General features: G+C 40.9%; 1 protein-coding gene and 1 long non-coding RNA gene across 2 annotated transcripts; both read left to right on the forward strand.

Moving 5' to 3' along the window:
• Nucleotides 1-856: 856 nt before the first annotated feature.
• Nucleotides 857-2,618, forward strand: LOC118242023 (uncharacterized). Its single transcript, XR_004776508.2, has 3 exons — nucleotides 857-1,566; nucleotides 2,060-2,183; nucleotides 2,484-2,618. It is a non-coding gene; the product is annotated as an uncharacterized LOC118242023 (long non-coding RNA).
• An 821-nt stretch (nucleotides 2,619-3,439) lies between these two features.
• On the forward strand, nucleotides 3,440-15,526 carry LOC113588840 (acylphosphatase-2-like). The gene is made up of 4 exons (XM_027028201.3): nucleotides 3,440-3,608; nucleotides 4,011-4,027; nucleotides 5,081-5,190; nucleotides 15,021-15,526. Exons 1-4 carry the CDS (start codon nucleotides 3,536-3,538, stop codon nucleotides 15,133-15,135), a joined length of 315 nt encoding a protein of 104 aa, XP_026884002.1. The 5' UTR covers nucleotides 3,440-3,535; the 3' UTR covers nucleotides 15,136-15,526.
• The last annotated feature ends 3,036 nt before the right edge of the window (nucleotides 15,527-18,562 follow it).

Genomic DNA, 18,562 nt, shown 5'->3' on the forward strand with positions numbered 1-18,562 from the left:
CGCTCTGAAGGTATTATGTCCCTTCGGAGGCCAGATGGACCTGTAGAGGTACGCTTCCTATTGTTCTGAGACAACAGATTAAACATCACTTCTTTGGCTCATGAACCAAAGAAAATTTTAACATTTTTCATGCTGTCACACTTTAAATCATTAACCTACATCAAAAGTTCTGTATCCTAAGAAAAGCATTACCATTTCTGAAGATGGTTTTAGAACAATGTTTTTGTAGCAAAGTTCTGAAACCACGCTTAAAATCTTGCTGAAAATTGACTGATGTTTTGTTTACAGTTGGTTGCTGTTACCAATATTCTGCTGAATACTGGTAAACATTCTGGAATAGCATTGAACCAATCATAAGGCCCTGCAGAATGAGTCAAAATTTCAAATGTATACATAGCTACAATATGCACTAGAAATAAAACACTAGCAAATAGAATGTTGATCTTATTTATATGTACACAAAACCAGTTTCCACTGAACTGATTAAAGCATCAATATACCGATAGATCATTTAACTTTACCTTTAGAGAAATCCCAGTAGTAACCTGTAGAAAAGATTTGGGATTTTACAAAGAGTTTATATATCTATTTGAAGTTTTTTTACTTTTTACCATTTATAAGATTAAACACCAACAACATTCACAATTAAACAAGAGAATTATATACACGCACAATAACTATACATAATGTGAAGATGATGTGAAAAACGGAGAGGGCACTAAATGAGTGCACCTCCACTGATTGGGCAGGGGCTCTGTCACGATAGGAGGGCCCGATACTGCACCTCCATTGATTGGGCAGGGGCTCTGACACGATAGGAGGGCCCAATACTGCACGTCCATTGGTTGGATGGACATGCAGTCGTTTAGTTGATTGTATTTAAACCCTGCCTTGTTCCCTTAGTTTTTGCTGTTCATTTGAATTTCTGAATGTGTTTCGTTTTGATGGTTTCTTTAATCTGTGTTCCAAAGCCTTAATTTTTGTTAGCCTGTCTTGTTTAGCCCTGAGCGTTTTCCTAGCCTTATCCTGCTTTCCCGTTTGTCTTCGTGTGTGATTTTGTTTACGCATGTATCCCCGTGCTCTCCGTGTTGGCCCTGGACTGCTTTAACGCCTCTGATTCTGGATTTGCCCTTATTAAATCTTGCTCTTCTCCGTACATGCGTTCGCCTCTTTATCACTCAACGTTACACACATGGTCCACTGATTTGAAGAGCGACAAGCCTCCGATTCTCAACGCTCCTAAGGCACACCACTCTTGAGTCAGCAAACGGCCTCACGTTTCTTACAGAGAGGCGGCGTCCTTGTCATCGGAAGACACTCCCCCAGCGCTCTGGTGCCTACGCGCAAAGCCTCAAAGACTCAAGAAGGAGGCCTCGCCACTGCCCGCCCCAGAGACAGGGAAAATAGTGGTGCGCTTCCTGATGCGTCTGCCACAAAGTCGGAGAAGCCACCGCCACCCAAATCCGCCTCGGTCCTCTAGCCTCACTGTTTGCTGTTGGTCATGGGGCCGTAGCCCGACAGGCTGGTGCGCCGGGAGTCATACCGTTGCGGAGGGGCTCTGTCACGGTACGGTCCCTCCTCCCAGACGTCTCCGTGTGTGTGCTCGTTCGTATGGCCACATGCTCCCCATGTATTGCACCTGTTCCTCGTTTTGTGTTGTTATCGTGAGTGTTTATAAGTCTTGTTTAGTCATGGATGTTGTCAGTGTCTAACCTTGTGTTAGCCTGTGTGCTAAAGCATTCTAGTACATTTGATACTAAAGCAGGGGAAGGACCATCTGGTGTAACTTCCAATTATCATACCTGTGCAAGATGAACCAGCTAATTCTTCTACAGTACTTTTTGATAATGCTGAGAAGGTACAGGGTTAGTAGTTTATTTAGAATCTTTTCTATCATCTTCTGTGTTTCACTAATACACATAAATAGCACCGACTTGAAATATTGCAAATTTGATTGTGTTTATAAATCAGAACTTGTGGTTCTCAAAAAAACCCCAAAACAAACCCTTTTACATGTTTCCTCAATATCCTTTTACAACATTATTTTATTGAATGGAAGACTACAGAGAAACTGGACAGAGAAACTGTGCTCCACACTCCTGCATCAGGGAAACCACTGTGTTTTCATGCTGAGACCAAGAAATGGCTCTGGTTTTGCTGTATAAAACAAACAGCACGGATGGGTAAGGTTATCAGTCCTTTATAGCTTTAATTTATATTTAAATAAATTAAATGCAGTCTGATATTAAGTTGCAAGCATAAACTGTTACTTCTAGGCAAATGATTTTCTGCTGCTGAATACTGATTATTGTTTTGCTTTATAAAAACACGAGTGCATCAGAGAATCAGCACCCCGAATGCTGGCTGTTGCACTAACTGTATTAAAATATCACTGCAAATGTGAAGGAGCGATGTAATGTCTTCTTTTCCCTGAAGATCTGTGTAAGTGATTCCACTGCTTCTTTGCTTTTCTATTATTTTAGGCCAAGAAACTGTGCTTTATCAACACCAACATGAACTGTGCTTTTCCTTTTGTCAACTCCACTGGTCATAATGAACCGTGTACTAGCATATCATTTTTAATGTAAAGTTTTTAATTTAAATAAAGTGAGAATTGCGCTGGACCCAAGAGCTGCCCAATGTGCTTTTTCATTTTTAAATATTTTTTATATTTTAATATAGTCTTTGTCCATGTTTTCCTTTATTCAGGCTATGCAAAGAAGCAGCAGACCAACTTCAGAGTGAAATTCACATGAATTACTGTCTGTATTGTAACACTCTTTCTCAACTCTAGATTTGAATTAGATTGATAAATCTAACTATTATTCTTTTTTTTTAAAAGTGATATTATTTACAGGGCACTGATCTACAAATTTATAATCTACAGTTTCATACATATGTAACTTTAGAACTTTCTATGTCCGTTCTCCATCATTATTCTTGGGGTGATGTGGGTTGGCATGTAGATTATGTACATGTTCCTGCACACAATAGGTCATCAGCCTTCTGAAATGGTCATCAGTTCCTTCTGAAATATAACAATTTCTATGTAGAGAAACAGATATCTTCATTCAGAACTTTTCAAACTTAAGAATACAATTTTAAGCTGCTCTTTTAAATGCAGCTAAAACGTAATGTGTTTTCAGTGGCTTAAATATTTAAGACGTATAACTCAGTTTTTCTTGCGCCCACTAAACACTTGCGCTTGGAAGCGCATAACTTATGGTTCTTGTTTAGCGCTATCGCCCTCTAGTGGTTATAACGAGCATGCAGCTCTTTCTTTTACATCTGAATAGTTATTAAAACAGATGAATATTACTTCTTTAGATACTTTATTTTAGCCTTACCTTTTAACCCTTTATAGGCTTATAGACTATCACACTGTTGCGGGACTCTTAATATCTGATGGGCCTTTTAACGGTGCGACTTCCTCTTTAAATTTTACACTGTGAGTCAGGTCCAAGTGAAGAGGCAATTTGATCCGGTCGCTGAAAACGCCCAAAGCTTTATTCAGCGAAGCCTGGAACAGCTCACAATGTCTGAGAACAAGGACTCAAGTGGTGGTGACCTGTGCTCTGTGGACTTTGAGATATTCGGCTATGTTCAGGGTGCGTAGTAACATTCCTTGTGCACACCTGCACCTCGCAGACTTTAGATCCAGTGATACATTTAGAACCAGCAAAGTATCTTAATTTAGAAACATCCCAGCAGCTGATGTGTAATCTTGCACTGTCTTACATAAGTACAACATTTGCAGGACCTGTATTAAAGGAGACTCAAAGGAGGCTGAGGTTTTCATATGGTGATCTCAAGTCACTAGAGGTTTAGAAATTGTAGTGTAGCACAAGAAGCTTGGAGAAGGTAATGCATCTCAGAACCGAGTGACAAGCTAAGTTTAAAATCTTGCTTTGTTTTATTCATTTTTTAAATCAGGTGTGGTAGTTGTAGTGCTATGAAAGAACCTTATTTATACAATCAGTATTCCTATGTGTTTCTCTACATTGGTACAGGTGTCTGTTTTCGAATGGTAAGTAATTTTGTTTGTGTTTTTGCTCTGCTTTTTCTTCACCAGGATGTGCAGTTCTTAATCCTGCCGCTAACTAACTAAGGAATATTCGTAACTGCATTATTACCCATTGCATATAAATATGCAGATACTGACAAAGTAATGTTGTAGTACCAGAGTTGCAAAATCTACCTACACTCTAAGCTCTTGCACATCTGTTGTAAACATGTGTAACATACATATAACTGGCAGTTCATAACTGACTAGACAATGAAATTGTGTTTTTAGCTTCATGCTCCTTCACATTAAAAATAGAGAAGAAACAGCAAATATGAGGGTAAATATAGAATGTCAGCTTTAATTGGTGTGTATATACATCTGTAGGTATACTGGATAAGTCATGTAACCACCACTCAGTTCGTTTGAAATATTCTCAGATGTGAAGCCCATATTATTTTGCTCCCACTTACACATGTCAGCTGGGTTGTGGAAATGTCCATTGGAAGAAGAATACAACTATGAATACTACGTCAGAGTTGTACTTCACTGACACTGTGTGGCCTTGTTTTAATAGAGATACATTTTAATTACTGTACAGTTGTGTACAATTGGAGCGAGTGACTTTAGCCCATCTGTTTCACACACAGCATCCATCCTATCCCTTCATAAAGGTCAGAATATTTGCTATAGACACATGTAATGCTTCAGCAGTGCTGCTAGGCCTGATACACTCAAACTAGTGTACCAGATGCTCTCTGATCTCTCTTATGCTCTCTGATCTCTGGTTTCTTCAGTTCTTTTTCGTTCATCTTTGTCTTTGTTAAATGAAAAGCACGCTTAATGATGTTCAGGACAGGTGACTGACTTATCTAATTAAAGACTTTCAACTTGTTGTGCATGACACAGTTCAGTCTTCACGTCATCTGCCCACAAGACTCCCAGTACCAGTACAGTGCAGGTTTTTTTTAGTAGGAAAAACACTAAACTGTACAGTGATGTGGCTGCAAATGGTTCTGTTAGAAGCAAACCTATTTGACTGAGGTCAGTTTTCCACAGTCTGTCTCTTTCTCTTAGTACGCAGAGCGGAAAGGACTTGATCTCGGCCTGGTTGGCTGGGTTAAGAACACAAGCAAGGGGACAGTCGTGGGGCAGGTCCAGGGGCCGCGAAATCTGGTCAACGAGATGTGAGTGCTACCCACAAGGTCCTAGACTAGACCCTGGCCAACACCCCACCACATAGTCTGAGAGTGATTACTAAGGCAAATCAAGGCAAGTTTGTTTGTATAACACTTTTCATACACAGGGGCAATTCAAAGTGCCTTACGTGGAGATAAATGATAAAGATTATTACATGCCGAGATCTACCACCAAGCTCTACCACAGTTGTCCCTGCCTTTGTCCTGTACCAGCCAGGCAGAATCAGTCTGAAGCTTAGCAGTCCTACCTCCCCATCCCCAGATCATAGTCCTACTGCTAACTGAAGATGATGGTGAGCAGCACCATGTTGAAAGACTTAGCATTTGGCATAATTGCAGGGGTTCAGTGGGAATTTCTTTATTAGTATTATTTATAAAATCTTCACATTAAAAATAATTTAGTCACTGTAACACTCTATACCCTGTTACAAAACAAAAGCACAGACCATCATGCCTTTTATGCTGGTCGCAAAGATCTATCACCTCAGGAAAGTTTTTGCCAAAATAAGGGAAAAAAGGAAATTTACATAACATTTACACAAATCTATTTATTTAAATAAATGAGATATAGTTGACTGAACCAGAAAGCAAACCAGATCATGAAATATTAAAAATGAATTAAAAGATGGAAATACATCATTTCTATGATTAAAATAGAGATAAAGATAAATTAAAATAAAGAAATGGAAATGATAATGTTGATGCATAAGAAGGTTGGTGGGGCTCACGGTGTCCCCAGACATCCAAACCTACTTGCGGCTCTTTTAGTACAAAGTAAGTCATGTAAATAAAATACAACTGATAGCAGTGTTTTCCAGCAGGGGGCAGTCTTTACTAGCGCTGGACCTAGTTTTATGGAGAGAAAAAATCGCCTACAATAAGGCGGTTTGTAGGCGATATCCAACTATAAAGCGTAAAGCATAAAAACTTCACTGCTTGTCCATAATAAGAACTCACTGCTTTATGTCACATATGCAGGAAGAGTATACATTTCAACAATAAAATGTTACTAAGTATATTAGGTATAGACAACCTTTAATCTTACTATTTTGAGCTTCAATAAGATTTATTATAGCTTTATTTAAAGACCCACGTTTAGTCATTTAGTCTCTCCTGTAGGTTCTGTAGATGGCAGTTTAATATCTCTGTCTATTGTATTAGTGTCTCTTCCTAGGTAAGGATAATGCAATTAAACCCCACTAAAACAATGATCCCAGGCTAACTTTAATGTCTCCCTTTGAGCTCACTAGAAAAAAAAAAACTCACACAGAGCCTCAGTGAAGCACAGTCATAAGCACTGTCATATGTCATTCAGTTTGTAAGTGATTCACGTCTCATCACTAGTTATAGTGATGTATAACTAGAGTTGTGATGTAGTGTGCAGATGTTTTGGTTTAAACTTGGTTTGTATTTTTTTCTTCTTCTTTATCCTCTTTTTCTTTTTTTACTAGACACCATTAACCCAATCTGTGCAGCTTGCGGCGTCTCAGTATTGGCTCCTTTACCCTTTTCGATCCCATGACCTCAAGCATCTCCCATGTCCTCTCTCTCTATTTTGGGAAAACATTTTTTTTTCTGAATATTTTAAGCAAAGATATGCTTCATTCTTCTTTTAGTGTGTACCCCCCTTGAGCTTTCTAGTGGCACTGAGGGAGTCAAGCCACTGCCTAGCCGGACTATTTTAGCATCGTCACTTTCCCAGAGGCCCCTTGACCCAAATCAGGTAGCAAAGATGCCCAAAAAAAAGCACTGAGGAAAAGAAAATGGGCATGGTTCTGAAGTGGGTGTAAAGGAGATATGTGCATGTTTAAAAAAAAAAAAAAAAAAAAAAAAACATTTGTAGAATTGAGAGTAGAGAGGAGAGGAGAGAATAGAATGGGGAACAGATCTGTCCATCTCAAAATGCACCTCAAAGCCCAGAGGGTTGGAAATCTGTTCAGTATTCCCTCCCAACCACTCACACAGCAATGCCCCGAGACATCTTTGATGGATTTCGATGATCTATTTGTGCTTTTTCCGATGTTCTAATGCCAAATATCTCTAGCACACGCGTGAATGATTACTTTGGAAGCTGTTTTGGAGGTGGCAAAAAGACACCTGTTAATAAAGGCCACCAGTAACCTTATACTCACACTTCCTCGAAATATTTTCAAAATGATTGGTGCAGAAAACCTTTTTTTTTACTTGAATAACATCACACTTATTGGTATAAATCTAAATGACAAGCACCATGCCTCCCCTATGTATGGGGTGGGGGAAATCAGTGTAAGTAAATGTGGAGCATGAGTGGCTGCTGGGTCCTTAAATATTTGGCATTTAATTTAATTTGCTGGAGATCTTTCTTGTCCAGGTACAAGACAAACAGCAACAATTCACAGCTTTGTATTCCTTACTTCTGTTACTGAGCTCTCATGTAATTGCTGCCTACTGGCAACAAACCTTACTGAGAAAGGTCTGATTTTTGTGAGACAGTAGCTACATATTATGTGGTATCCACTCTATGTAGGTCAGTGTCGCCATAACCGTGGTATATGCTTACTGGGCCAACATAAAAATGTACATGGAAACAGATCCTCTTCTCTTGCAGGCTTAAACCGATTTAATTATTCCTCTTCTGCTGTGCTTTGAACTGAATTAATTCATTTTTGCTGGCCTTTATTTTAAAACCAAAAGCTGAACCAAAACTAGAGCTATGGAAACCTGAGTGGCTCCAGACCTGAAGGACTCATCTGATTGATGAAATATGGTTGCCATGTCTCAGATCACATATGTGCAGCATGTGTAGCCCAGGTGGTGTCAGTCTGAAATTAGAAATACCAGTGCTTTCATTCACTTGGCATTCACCTTGCCTCCAGTGCTTGCTTTCATGTTTCTAAAGTATGTCGTGAAAATGGTGCTTCATTTTATGAACTGAATGTTATATGAGCATGCTGCACAGTTCATAATCTGGTCTTCTTGGACATATTACATAATAATACATGAATATTTCTTGTCATATTCCAACACATCTGCAGAGTACAATCCTCTGTTTAGTTTTGACAAATGAAGGAGGGCTGGGTTTGTACAACATGCGCTATGTGTCTTTGCCCTAAGATGCTCAATTGAAGCTAAATCTGTAACTCATGTGTTTATGCTTTTGAACCTTCCACGTTCACCGCTCGCTCAGTATGTGAATCAAAATCGCAGAAGCAATCCCTTTGTGTAATGGTGTGGTCCGAGTGCCGAAGGGCGTGAAGCAGGAAACACAGACTTCCTCGACATGGATGAACATCTATTTACATAACACAAAACAACACTCACATATCACAAGAACACATGAATACTTAATGGTTAACAATGAACAAAACGATGAACATGACTTTAACAATGATGAAAAGTACAAGTTTACAATGACGACGCTAACATTTACACCAACACGCTACATCAACATTGACTGACAACCCTGCACACAATGACAAGAGTTTAAATACAAGACTAACACAATACAGGTGTGTGCAGGTGTGGATACGAACAAGATCCTCCCACTGCACATGGCGGGCCAAACCACGTGACTCGCGGGGGCAAGTGTTCCGTGACAATATGGGTGCCTAATACATATAGACAAGGTCATAGATGTCATGGACTGCTCCTCCCCCCATAGTCACGTGGTAAGGCCCGCCACGTGCAGGGGGACGCACCAATGTACTGTGTCTTTGTTTTGTAACCACGCCCCCCGGGATTGCACACACATGTATAACACGTGTGTTAATGTCTTGTGTGTCTATTTAAACCCCTGTCTATATATGCTCCCTTTGTTGGTCATTGTCACCACGAATGTGTTACTGTAGATCTTCATAGCCATAATGTTGGTTTGTGTATGTCACGAGTTGCTGTATATGTGTGCTTCGTTTAAATGTTACATGCATAACCGTGATTACCGTAAATGTTGTATGTAAGTGTCACCGTTGCTGTCTGTTTTATGTCGATAAACATCTTACATCGTCGATGGAGTCTGTGCATCCTGCCCCGCGCCCTGTGGCACTCAGGCCAGTAACGTTACAGAATGACCAACCGCCACAGGACGCCTACTCCCTCGGCAACTAATGGACTTCCCGGAGGAAGGTGCTTATGCACGTCCAAACTACTACCTGGATCACAGGAGATTGGGGAGAGTAACGTGACAGAGGGTCGCGGAAACTCCAGAGGTGGAGAGAAACACCCCCTGGAAATTTTGGGGGGGGGCCTGGGGCTATCAAGCTGAGGCCACGGAGAGCCGAGGTGATCCATGAAGACCACGGTTAGGCCGGTAAAGTGGAGTCGGTAAGGTCTCTGGCCAAGGAGGATACAGCCCACATTTTTCCACTTTTACGGACCCACCAGGAGGAGGACTGGAGGGGTCCGCCCAAAGTCCTGGAGAGGGAGTTCCTCTCCTAGAGCTCCTAGAGCAGCAGGATTGAGGAGGATGTACGGAACCAGGGCAGATGTGCGCCCCCATGTGTCTGAAGGGCCCAAGGACACGTTTACAGTGCCTGCGGGGTTAGCAGGTGCTGCAGCACAGCGCCTTGTATGTTTGCTGATTGGCGCTATTTGTATGTATCTGCGCCTTGTGTGTTTTCAGCCACATCACGCTGTGGGGAGAGCGTCGGACTGACCCAAGAGAGGCAGGTGCTCTGCCTTTCTCCCTGGCTTGTGAAGGTCTCCCAGGTGGGAGGTTCCTGGCCCGCCTTGTGCCGGGTGGGCCCCTGGCAATGTCGTGCGGTGTCTGCTTGTGTGGATGGCGGCCTGAAGTTCGCTATCCCAGAAGGGGAAGCGTCAGGAACCACGCCCCTGAAAGGGGTTGTCTTTGAGGAATGCCTCATCATGTGGAGTGTGCCAGAGCACCCCGAGAGAGGCAGGGACACTGTCTTTCTCCTTCTGGAGAAGTCTCCCCAGTTGGCGGATCCTTGCCCGCCTGGTAGTAGGTGGGTACCCGGCAGAGCCATGCAGTGTCTGTCAGTTTGTGTATGCACGGCAGCCTGAGATTCGCAGTCCCAAAGGCGGACGCTTCGAGAGCTGCACCTTCACAGACTGCTCCTCCCCCCATAGTCACGTGATATGGCCCATCGCGTGCAGGGGGATGCACCAATGTCTTGTGAGTCTATTTAAACCCCTGTCCATGTGTGCTCCCTTTGTTGGTCATTTTCACTACGAATGTGTTACTATAGATCTTCGTAGTCATAATGTTGGTTTGTGTATGTCACGAGTTGCTGTGTATGTGTTCTTCGTTTAAATGTTACATGTATAACCATGATTACCATAAATGTTGTATGTCAGTGCCACCGTTGTTGTCTGTTTTATGTCAATAAACGTCCTACATTGTCGAGGGAGTCTGTGCATCCTGCGGCACTTAGGCCTGCAACGTTACAATAGCCTGATGCTTTACTGCATTAATCTGCAAAGACTAATTGTCTGATACAGGTCTGACTGACCTATATGCTGGTGAGATTGCTGTAATAATGGTAACCTTATTTCCTGACTGGGCCTCCCCCAGTCTTGTTACTATGTTTACCTTACACTTTTATCCAAAGCATCTTACAATTATGACTGAATAATGTATGACTTGAATAATTGAGGGTTAGGGGGTTTGCTCAGGGGCATAACAGTGGCGACTTGTCAGTGGTGGGGCTTGAATTAGCCACCTTCTGTTTACTAGTGGAACACCACAACCACTGAGCTGCCATTAATCACTGTGTGTGGCTCTTACACAATTTAGGATTGTACAGAACTATATTTTGTGTATAAATTATCTTTTTTAGGTTGCTTTAAGGGAAAACTTTACTCAGTGTTCATGTGCCAAACAAGGGATACAAAGCTGGCTTGGGTGCTAGCAGGTCTTGTTTTCATTTTGGTAACTGGCTTCAATGGCTTGAGTATCACTGAATAAAAACATTTAGGAAGTTTTTCCTGAAGTCAATTTTTCTGAAGTATTGTTTATAATGACCTAAATAGATGTAATCACTTAAGATAAATGCTATAATGTTCTACAATAATATACTGCCAGTTACAGTGAAAAGGTTACAGGTGTAATGCTGCAAAGAGTTTTTAACTGAACAAAATAATGTGCAATCTGTGAAAGAATAAATTGGGTAACACCCACAGCTTTCTGCAGGATGATGCAGCCTCACTGCTCTGCAACAGAGTCCTTCTACCTTCCCATTATATAAGTTGCAGATGAGATTCATCCATCATTTGTATGGTCCAGGGGAACAGAGGTGTCTGAAAACCTAAAGTACTGAAAAGTAGTGAGCTTTGTAAATTAGTGAATCAGAGACTATTTATCACAATCAGCCTATAGAAAGAAACCAACCCAAACTATTTGTTGCAATAACAACGCAATGCAGATAACATTTCAATTCCTTACTCAATTCCTTATTCACCTGACTGTTTGCCTGGTAGCCTGAAGTCAAGATGATTGGGAAAAGTAAAGTTCTTCCAGTTGTGAAGATAAACTAAAGTCCTTTGTCAGAGACAGCATCCATTCTGTACCAGAAAGGCTCAATTAGCTGCTTCTAACCAGTGGTACCATTCTTCAAAAACCCCTAACCCCAACTTGAATGTTAGGAAATCCTGAGCTGCAACTAAAAAGGCTAAAAAGGCAAAGGCAAAGGTAAAAAGTAGAGCAACCTGTTGGTGATGACATACAGTCTTGCTCCATTCTTGTTTTCTATAAAGAAAACCCAGAACACTTCAGTTTTAAATATTGCTGTTGGAGAAGTCCTGTTAATATATTTCTTCATATTTTGACTTTCCTGAACTGAAATTAGATAGATGTTCCTCTTAATCCCAGCAATGAGACAAATTGCACAGTCCCATTAGAGATGATTTTGATATTATTGTGGGATATTTGAAGTTCTATGGAGTAAGGTTTTCATTTGTGGTGGCTAGATAAATGCCAGACATACCTGAGTGTAAAAGCACTTGAAATACCAGCATGTCTATTCATTCATAGGTGAAGAGACCATTGGATCCTGCTAAGGCAGTCAGGAAAGTCCTAAAATGAACTGGTTGTGGTGAAGTCAGTTTAAAAAGTTGTTTGTTTCATATTGAAGCAGATGGACTGACAGCAACCACTTCAGTGCTCCATGACCGACTGAGAGTGGGCTTCTATCTAGCTCATGAACAGTAGGCACATATGAAGAAAGGGGTATCTTGAGGGAGAGAGCCAGTATTCTTGAAGTTGCCAGATGATACCTAATCCATTAATGCTGAAGCTTCATGATACTAGTCTTCTCACTGGATTGCCAGACCTTGTAGAATATGCAAACAAACAGACCAAAAAATAAATTTGTCTGAAGAGAATTACACTGCCTGGCCAAAAAAGAGGTCACCACCTGGATTTAACTAAGCAAATAGGTAAGAGCCTCCCATTGGATAATTACTGCATGGGTGATTATGTTTCATCTGGCAACAAGTTATTTAACCCTAACTGATGAAGTGTGTAGCTTTTCATTTGTTAAACAACCATGTTGAAAAACACATCCTGTGGTCATGGAAAAGATGTTAATCTGTTTCAGAAGGGTCAAATTATTGGCATGCATCAAGCAGAGCAAAACATCTAAGGAGATTGCTGAAACTACTAAAATCGGGTTAAGAACTGTCCAACGCATTATTAAAAAGTGGAAGGACAGTGGGGAAACATGATTTTCGAGGAAGGAATGTGGTTGGAAAAAAAATATCTTGAATGATCGTGATTGGCGATCACTTAAATCTGTGGTGAAATCAAATTGTAGAAAAACAACAGTAGAACTCAGGAATATGTTTAATAGTGAAAGTAAGAGCCACATGCACTATGTGAAGGGAACTCAAGGGATTGAGACTAAACAGCTGTGTAGCCTTAAGAAAACCACTTGTAAGTGAGGCTAACTGGCAAAAATGGCTTCAATTTTCTAGGGAGCATAAAGATTGGACTCTGGAGCGATGGAAGAAGGTCATGTGGTCTGATGAATCCAGATTTACCCTGTTCCAGAGTGATGGGCGCATCAGGATAAGAAGAGAGGCGGCTGAAGTGCTGCACCAATCATGCCTAGTGCCTACCGTAGAAGCCTGTGGGGGTAGTGCTATGATCTGGGGTTGCTGCAGTTGGTCAGGTCTAGGTTCAGCAACGTTATGTGCCCAAAGAATGAGGTCAGCTGACTACCTATATACTGAATATACTGAACAAACAGGTTATTCCAACAATGGATTTTTTCTTCCCTGATGGCATGGGCATATTCCAAGATGACAATGCCAGAATTCATCAGGCTCAGATTGTGAAAGAGTGGTTCAGGGAGCATATGAGACATTATTTTTACACATGGATTGGCTACCACAGAGTCCAGACCTGAACCTCACTGAGAATCTTTAGGATGTGCTGGAGAAGACTTTGCGCAGTGGTCCAAATCTCCCATCATCAATACAAGATCTTGGGGAAAAATTAATGCAACTCTGGACAGAAATAAATGTTGTGACATTGCAGAGGCTTGCGGAAATGATGCCACAGTGAGTGCATGTTGTAATCAAACCTAAAGGTGGTCCAATGAAATATTCGGGTGTGTGACCTTTTTTTGGCCATACGGCAATTAAGTGAACAGTTCATTATTTGGCCCTCTTCAATAATCCGTAATCAAGGCATTTCCAATGGAGCCACTAACAACTGGAAGGCAACTGTCACTGCTCTAGCTTTTCTTGGCCCTTAGATGATTGAGCACAATGTTGAACCAGAAGGTGGAAGATTTTAGGGATCCTTTTGCCTCTTACTCTGCATTTCAGACTGTTTTTGCCCACTGCAAAACATATTCTGTGGGCAGGGAGATAAAGAAAATTATGCAGGTCGAGTCTGAATTAAAGGATTATTTGGGGTGTGAAAACATAAGATGCCTCTTCTTAAAATAGCTGGCATATTTTTCAGGTGAACAGTTCATAATGGCTATATTTTTTAAGTAAAGCCACCTGAGTTTCTGAAAAGGGAACTGAGCTAGACAAGAGGCTACATAAGAATCAGTGAAAGGATTTGGTGGTACTATAGGGATGTTTGGAGACAATATTCGAAGTTCCTCTGTAGCTTTCTAGGTGTTCTTTGTGTGAACTCATGCTAGGAGATGAAGTGCAGTCAGCTCCATCATCAATGGCTAGCTATGCTGGATTGTGTGACATGGTATGGTCATCTCATCTGTAATATAGCAGCAGGAAGCAAAGGTGGATCCAATATACATTTATTGGGAACAATAAAACAATAATTTCAGAATATTGAACTATCTGAGAGGTATCAAAAGCAATGTTTATAAATACAAGCAAAATACAAGGATCACAAAATACATTGGCAAACATATAATACAAGGTCTGGGAGAAAACCACATTAGTAATCCAAAAATAAAGGATGATTGATTTACTGTAGAAATGGTCCTTAACAAAGGCAGCTCAGAAATGCACAACTATAGACAACACTTCACAAGTAGTGAGTGGCAAACTACGTTATGGTGCTTGCTGGAGACATTACTGAGAAAGAATGTGACAGTTCTATTCTAATGAAGATCCTCTCAATATTTTTTTTTTTTTTTTTTGTTTAACATTGCCACAGCAGCCAGTATTATTACATCACTCAATATAGTATGTAGTGAGAAAACGTATTACTACAAATAAATGAAACAGTCAGACAGTTAAACAATATTGCTATAAGTACAATAATCCTTTCTGTCTAAGAACATATAAAACTTATATTTTGTGGTAATTTTTGTTTGCCAATAAATAGATTTCATCAATAAGAGTTGTAACATAATGACTAACTTCATCTTATTCCTCTTCCTGTCTTCTGGTCGGCACAGGAAGGTGTGGCTGAGTAAGGAGGGGAGCCCCTTCTGTCGCATCTCTCGGGCCGATTTCAAGAACGAGAGGAAAATACCCAAGTTGGAGCTGTTTGGCTTCTCCACCCGATTCTGATGCACAGCAGAGCCATACAAACCATTTTCGCTTGTCAACCATGACCGTCATCTTCCACCCAGTAAAACCCATGATTACCAATCCCACCACAAATGAGCAACCATGTATATATCAGTTAGGTTGTCCAAAGAGTGACTATAAAGATAGCATATTGTTTTAATTGCACTTTCAGCTTTAACCAGTTTATTTTAATGACAAAGTATATATTCCCACTGACTTCTAAGACATCGGTGTGTAATGTATAACCATTTCTTGATATCTTTATGGATTCTGCAGTCTATCAGTAGGGCATACGTTGCTTACTCTCCAAATTTTCTGACTCTGAATTTATTCTTCTGAATTTACTTGTGAGATTTCAATTAATATCAATTAATAAAAATAATCTCTGAAATTATTAGTAATATGTGATTTGAGGATAACATGTTGTTCAAAACTGTGAGCATATTCTGCATAGCCTCCTGTTTGAGTTTTTTGTATGAGGTGGGCCACTCCAGATGGCTAGAGTGATCCAGCTCCAGAGAAATGAACTCTAACTCTTATAACTCTGGTTAGAGTTTATATATTGCTTTCTTACAAACCCAGAAGAAAACCTCTTATCTTTCATCCCCTCTTTCAATGTCCTGAAAAGGGATTTTCCTACACACTCACATGTGGATACTGTGTTATATCACACAAAGAAGCAACTCTTATGTTGAGTGACATATGTGACTTGTTGAGGGTCACACAGTGAGATTATTATCTTGATTCCACATTGACTGGATGCTAATGAGAATGCTAATGTGGTTAATCCTGGATGGGAGCTCATAGGGCCCAAACCTACATAACAGCTCGCCTAACCAGTTTTCTGGTGTTTCCCATTATTATGAGCCATGTTTACTTCGTTAGCCCACCCCTCCAAAGTGGACTACCATTCCAGCTAACAATATTCATCACATAGCCCAAGCAACAAACCAGCAGGAACAGCTGCTGTATATAAAGCCTAGCAAAGTTGCCTGCTGGCAAGCGTGGCTATTTGGAATCCTCTTAGCAGTTGGAGAAGCTGATTAGAAGGTGGGTTTTTGTACTCACACTGTTGTCCTGATGGTGGGTGGAGCGCAACAGCATAATAATGACACTGCATGACTCCCAGCAAGGTCACTCTAGCTCTGTTGATGGATATATTAGTGACTGCAGTGTGGCAAAGTATTGCGGTAAATGGTCAGGTATGTTTAGCTAGTAGCATTTTCTTTAGTGGAAGACTAATTTGCATGTACATCATATTTTCCAAACAGATTTTGAAATTTCTGCCAAAGGTTTGCGACTTTTGTAAGACTCTATCGACTAGTATATCAGCTTTTGGCTTTATGTGATAGATGAGAAGTAAGCGTAGTCTATGATCTGCTTGCCCTGACTGAAGTGGGAGGAGGCTCTTTAGCAATGAAGCTGATAGTACAACTTAAACTGAGCAGTCTCAGTGCAATCTCTTCATTGTGACAAACAGATGAAAATGAGGAACTGAGTGTGTAAGAAAACCCATCACTTATAACCACTTAACCTCCTCAGTGACCTAGATGGAATCACCACTGATGCTCAACTAGGTTCTGACAGCATTTACTCCACTTTGAAGTGATGTGGTGATGCAGGTTCTGTATTGCCCTTTAATTCCTCATGAACACAGTTTTTTAAAATGCTGATCAGTTTATTTCCCAGATGCTGATTCACCAGCATATGAGTCCACAACTTTAGCAAGACATATTCTAATACCAAAGCAGTGAGAGACAAATTCCGTCCTATAGGTAGTTTTAGTAATGTGTTCAATGATCCACTTGGGCCTTATTTTGATTGCATTATAGTCCTAACATGCTGTTCGACACTGTAGCATTAGCAGCATTAGCCAGTTAACTACTCAGTGTTACAATTTATTTGGTTGAACTGCCATGCTTTGACACCTTTTACCATGCATTAGGAAGCCTCTTCAGCCATGACATGCTATTGGCTCCCAGAACTGCAGCCCCCTGATTGGAACATGCCAACAACACAGGATTTATGGGACTAGTGAAAAGGCCATAGAGCTCTGTGAGTGCCAATCTGTCCCAGTTACATAACCACAACGAGCCCCATTGATTGTGCTCTCCAGCTTTTGTCTGCATGTCATGGTATTCATCACAGTGCCTGGGTTTCCATAGAGATGGGTGGATGAGTCCTTGGTGTACAGGATTGTGTAATGTAACCATAGGTTATGTTACTGTGCTGGAATCCATGGTGTTGCAGCACAGTAAGCAGCCAACAGAACAGTTAAATGGAAAGGCTAGTAGACCTTTTCATGTCTCTGTGGACTCCAACAATGGCAGGCACAGAACTGTGCAGTTCTCTAGGATACAAGAGGCGTGAGCAAGCAAACATCACATACTCGCACACACTTTCTCACACTGGTGAGAGATGGGGATTGTCCAGTGTAGAGTTCATGGGGAGTCTGAGAGGGGGGATCCCACAGATAGAGAGAACAGCTAACAAAGTGGTCTTTAGCTAGTGAATGCCACATCTCAATACTGCCCATTCTTCTATAGGTTTTTTTTTTTTCTTAAAACACAGGGTGATAGGCTGCCAACATTTAATGATTGTTTCCAGAGGCAATGGGTTGTATGTCTGTCTGTGTGTGTGTGTGTGTGTGTGTGTGTGTGTGTGTGTGTGTGTGTGTGTGTGTGTGTGTGTGTGTGTGTGTGAGAGAAAGAGAGGAATGTATATATGACATTTCCATACATTTGATTTTATGACAATACCCTGTTTTCACAAAAAGCAGCTAGGGTTAGTTGCTTTAATTATACTATTCTGTTTTTGTTTTTTGTTTTTTTTATATAGGCTGTTTGTTGTATGCAAAATCTGTTGGTAATGAAACTTGGTGGGCTTTCTGCTCTCATGTGTCTGACATTTCCAGTAAATGTTATATTAATCCTGTTTCACATTGTTTCTCAACAAAAGTTCATAACCAAGTTCAAAACCACATTCACACTGGAGACCCAATAGTAGAAAATGCTGTCTACAAATCAATAATTTAACACGCACCTTTTCAGAAGCTTATGTTGCATATAGGCTTTCATTTTTCCTAAACAGAACACAGTCAAAGATCTTATGAACAGCGTAAGTGATTACATTCCCCTGCTCCTGAATGCCCTCTAGTTGGATGCCAAGCGTGGGCCGAGAGAAAAAAGAGGGAAAGTGAGTGAACTTTCATCCATCCATCTGCCCACCCGCTTCCTTTCTCTCGCCAGTGCGCAGCACCTGAATTCAGGCATAGCACTGTACATTTTTTCCACTTGTTGACCCTCCTCCTCCTCCTCCTCCTCCTCAACATGGCTCCTTAACTATAGCCCATGAGGCACTGTCTCCGTGGCCATAGCAACCACTCTGGGTGAATCCGAGTGAGGCTCTGTGCGTGAACAAAGAGAAC

Source organism: Electrophorus electricus, chromosome 5, assembly GCF_041902795.1.
Source record: "Electrophorus electricus isolate QZ-2024a chromosome 5, ASM4190279v1, whole genome shotgun sequence".
Classification (NCBI taxonomy): Eukaryota; Metazoa; Chordata; class Actinopteri; order Gymnotiformes; family Gymnotidae; genus Electrophorus; species Electrophorus electricus.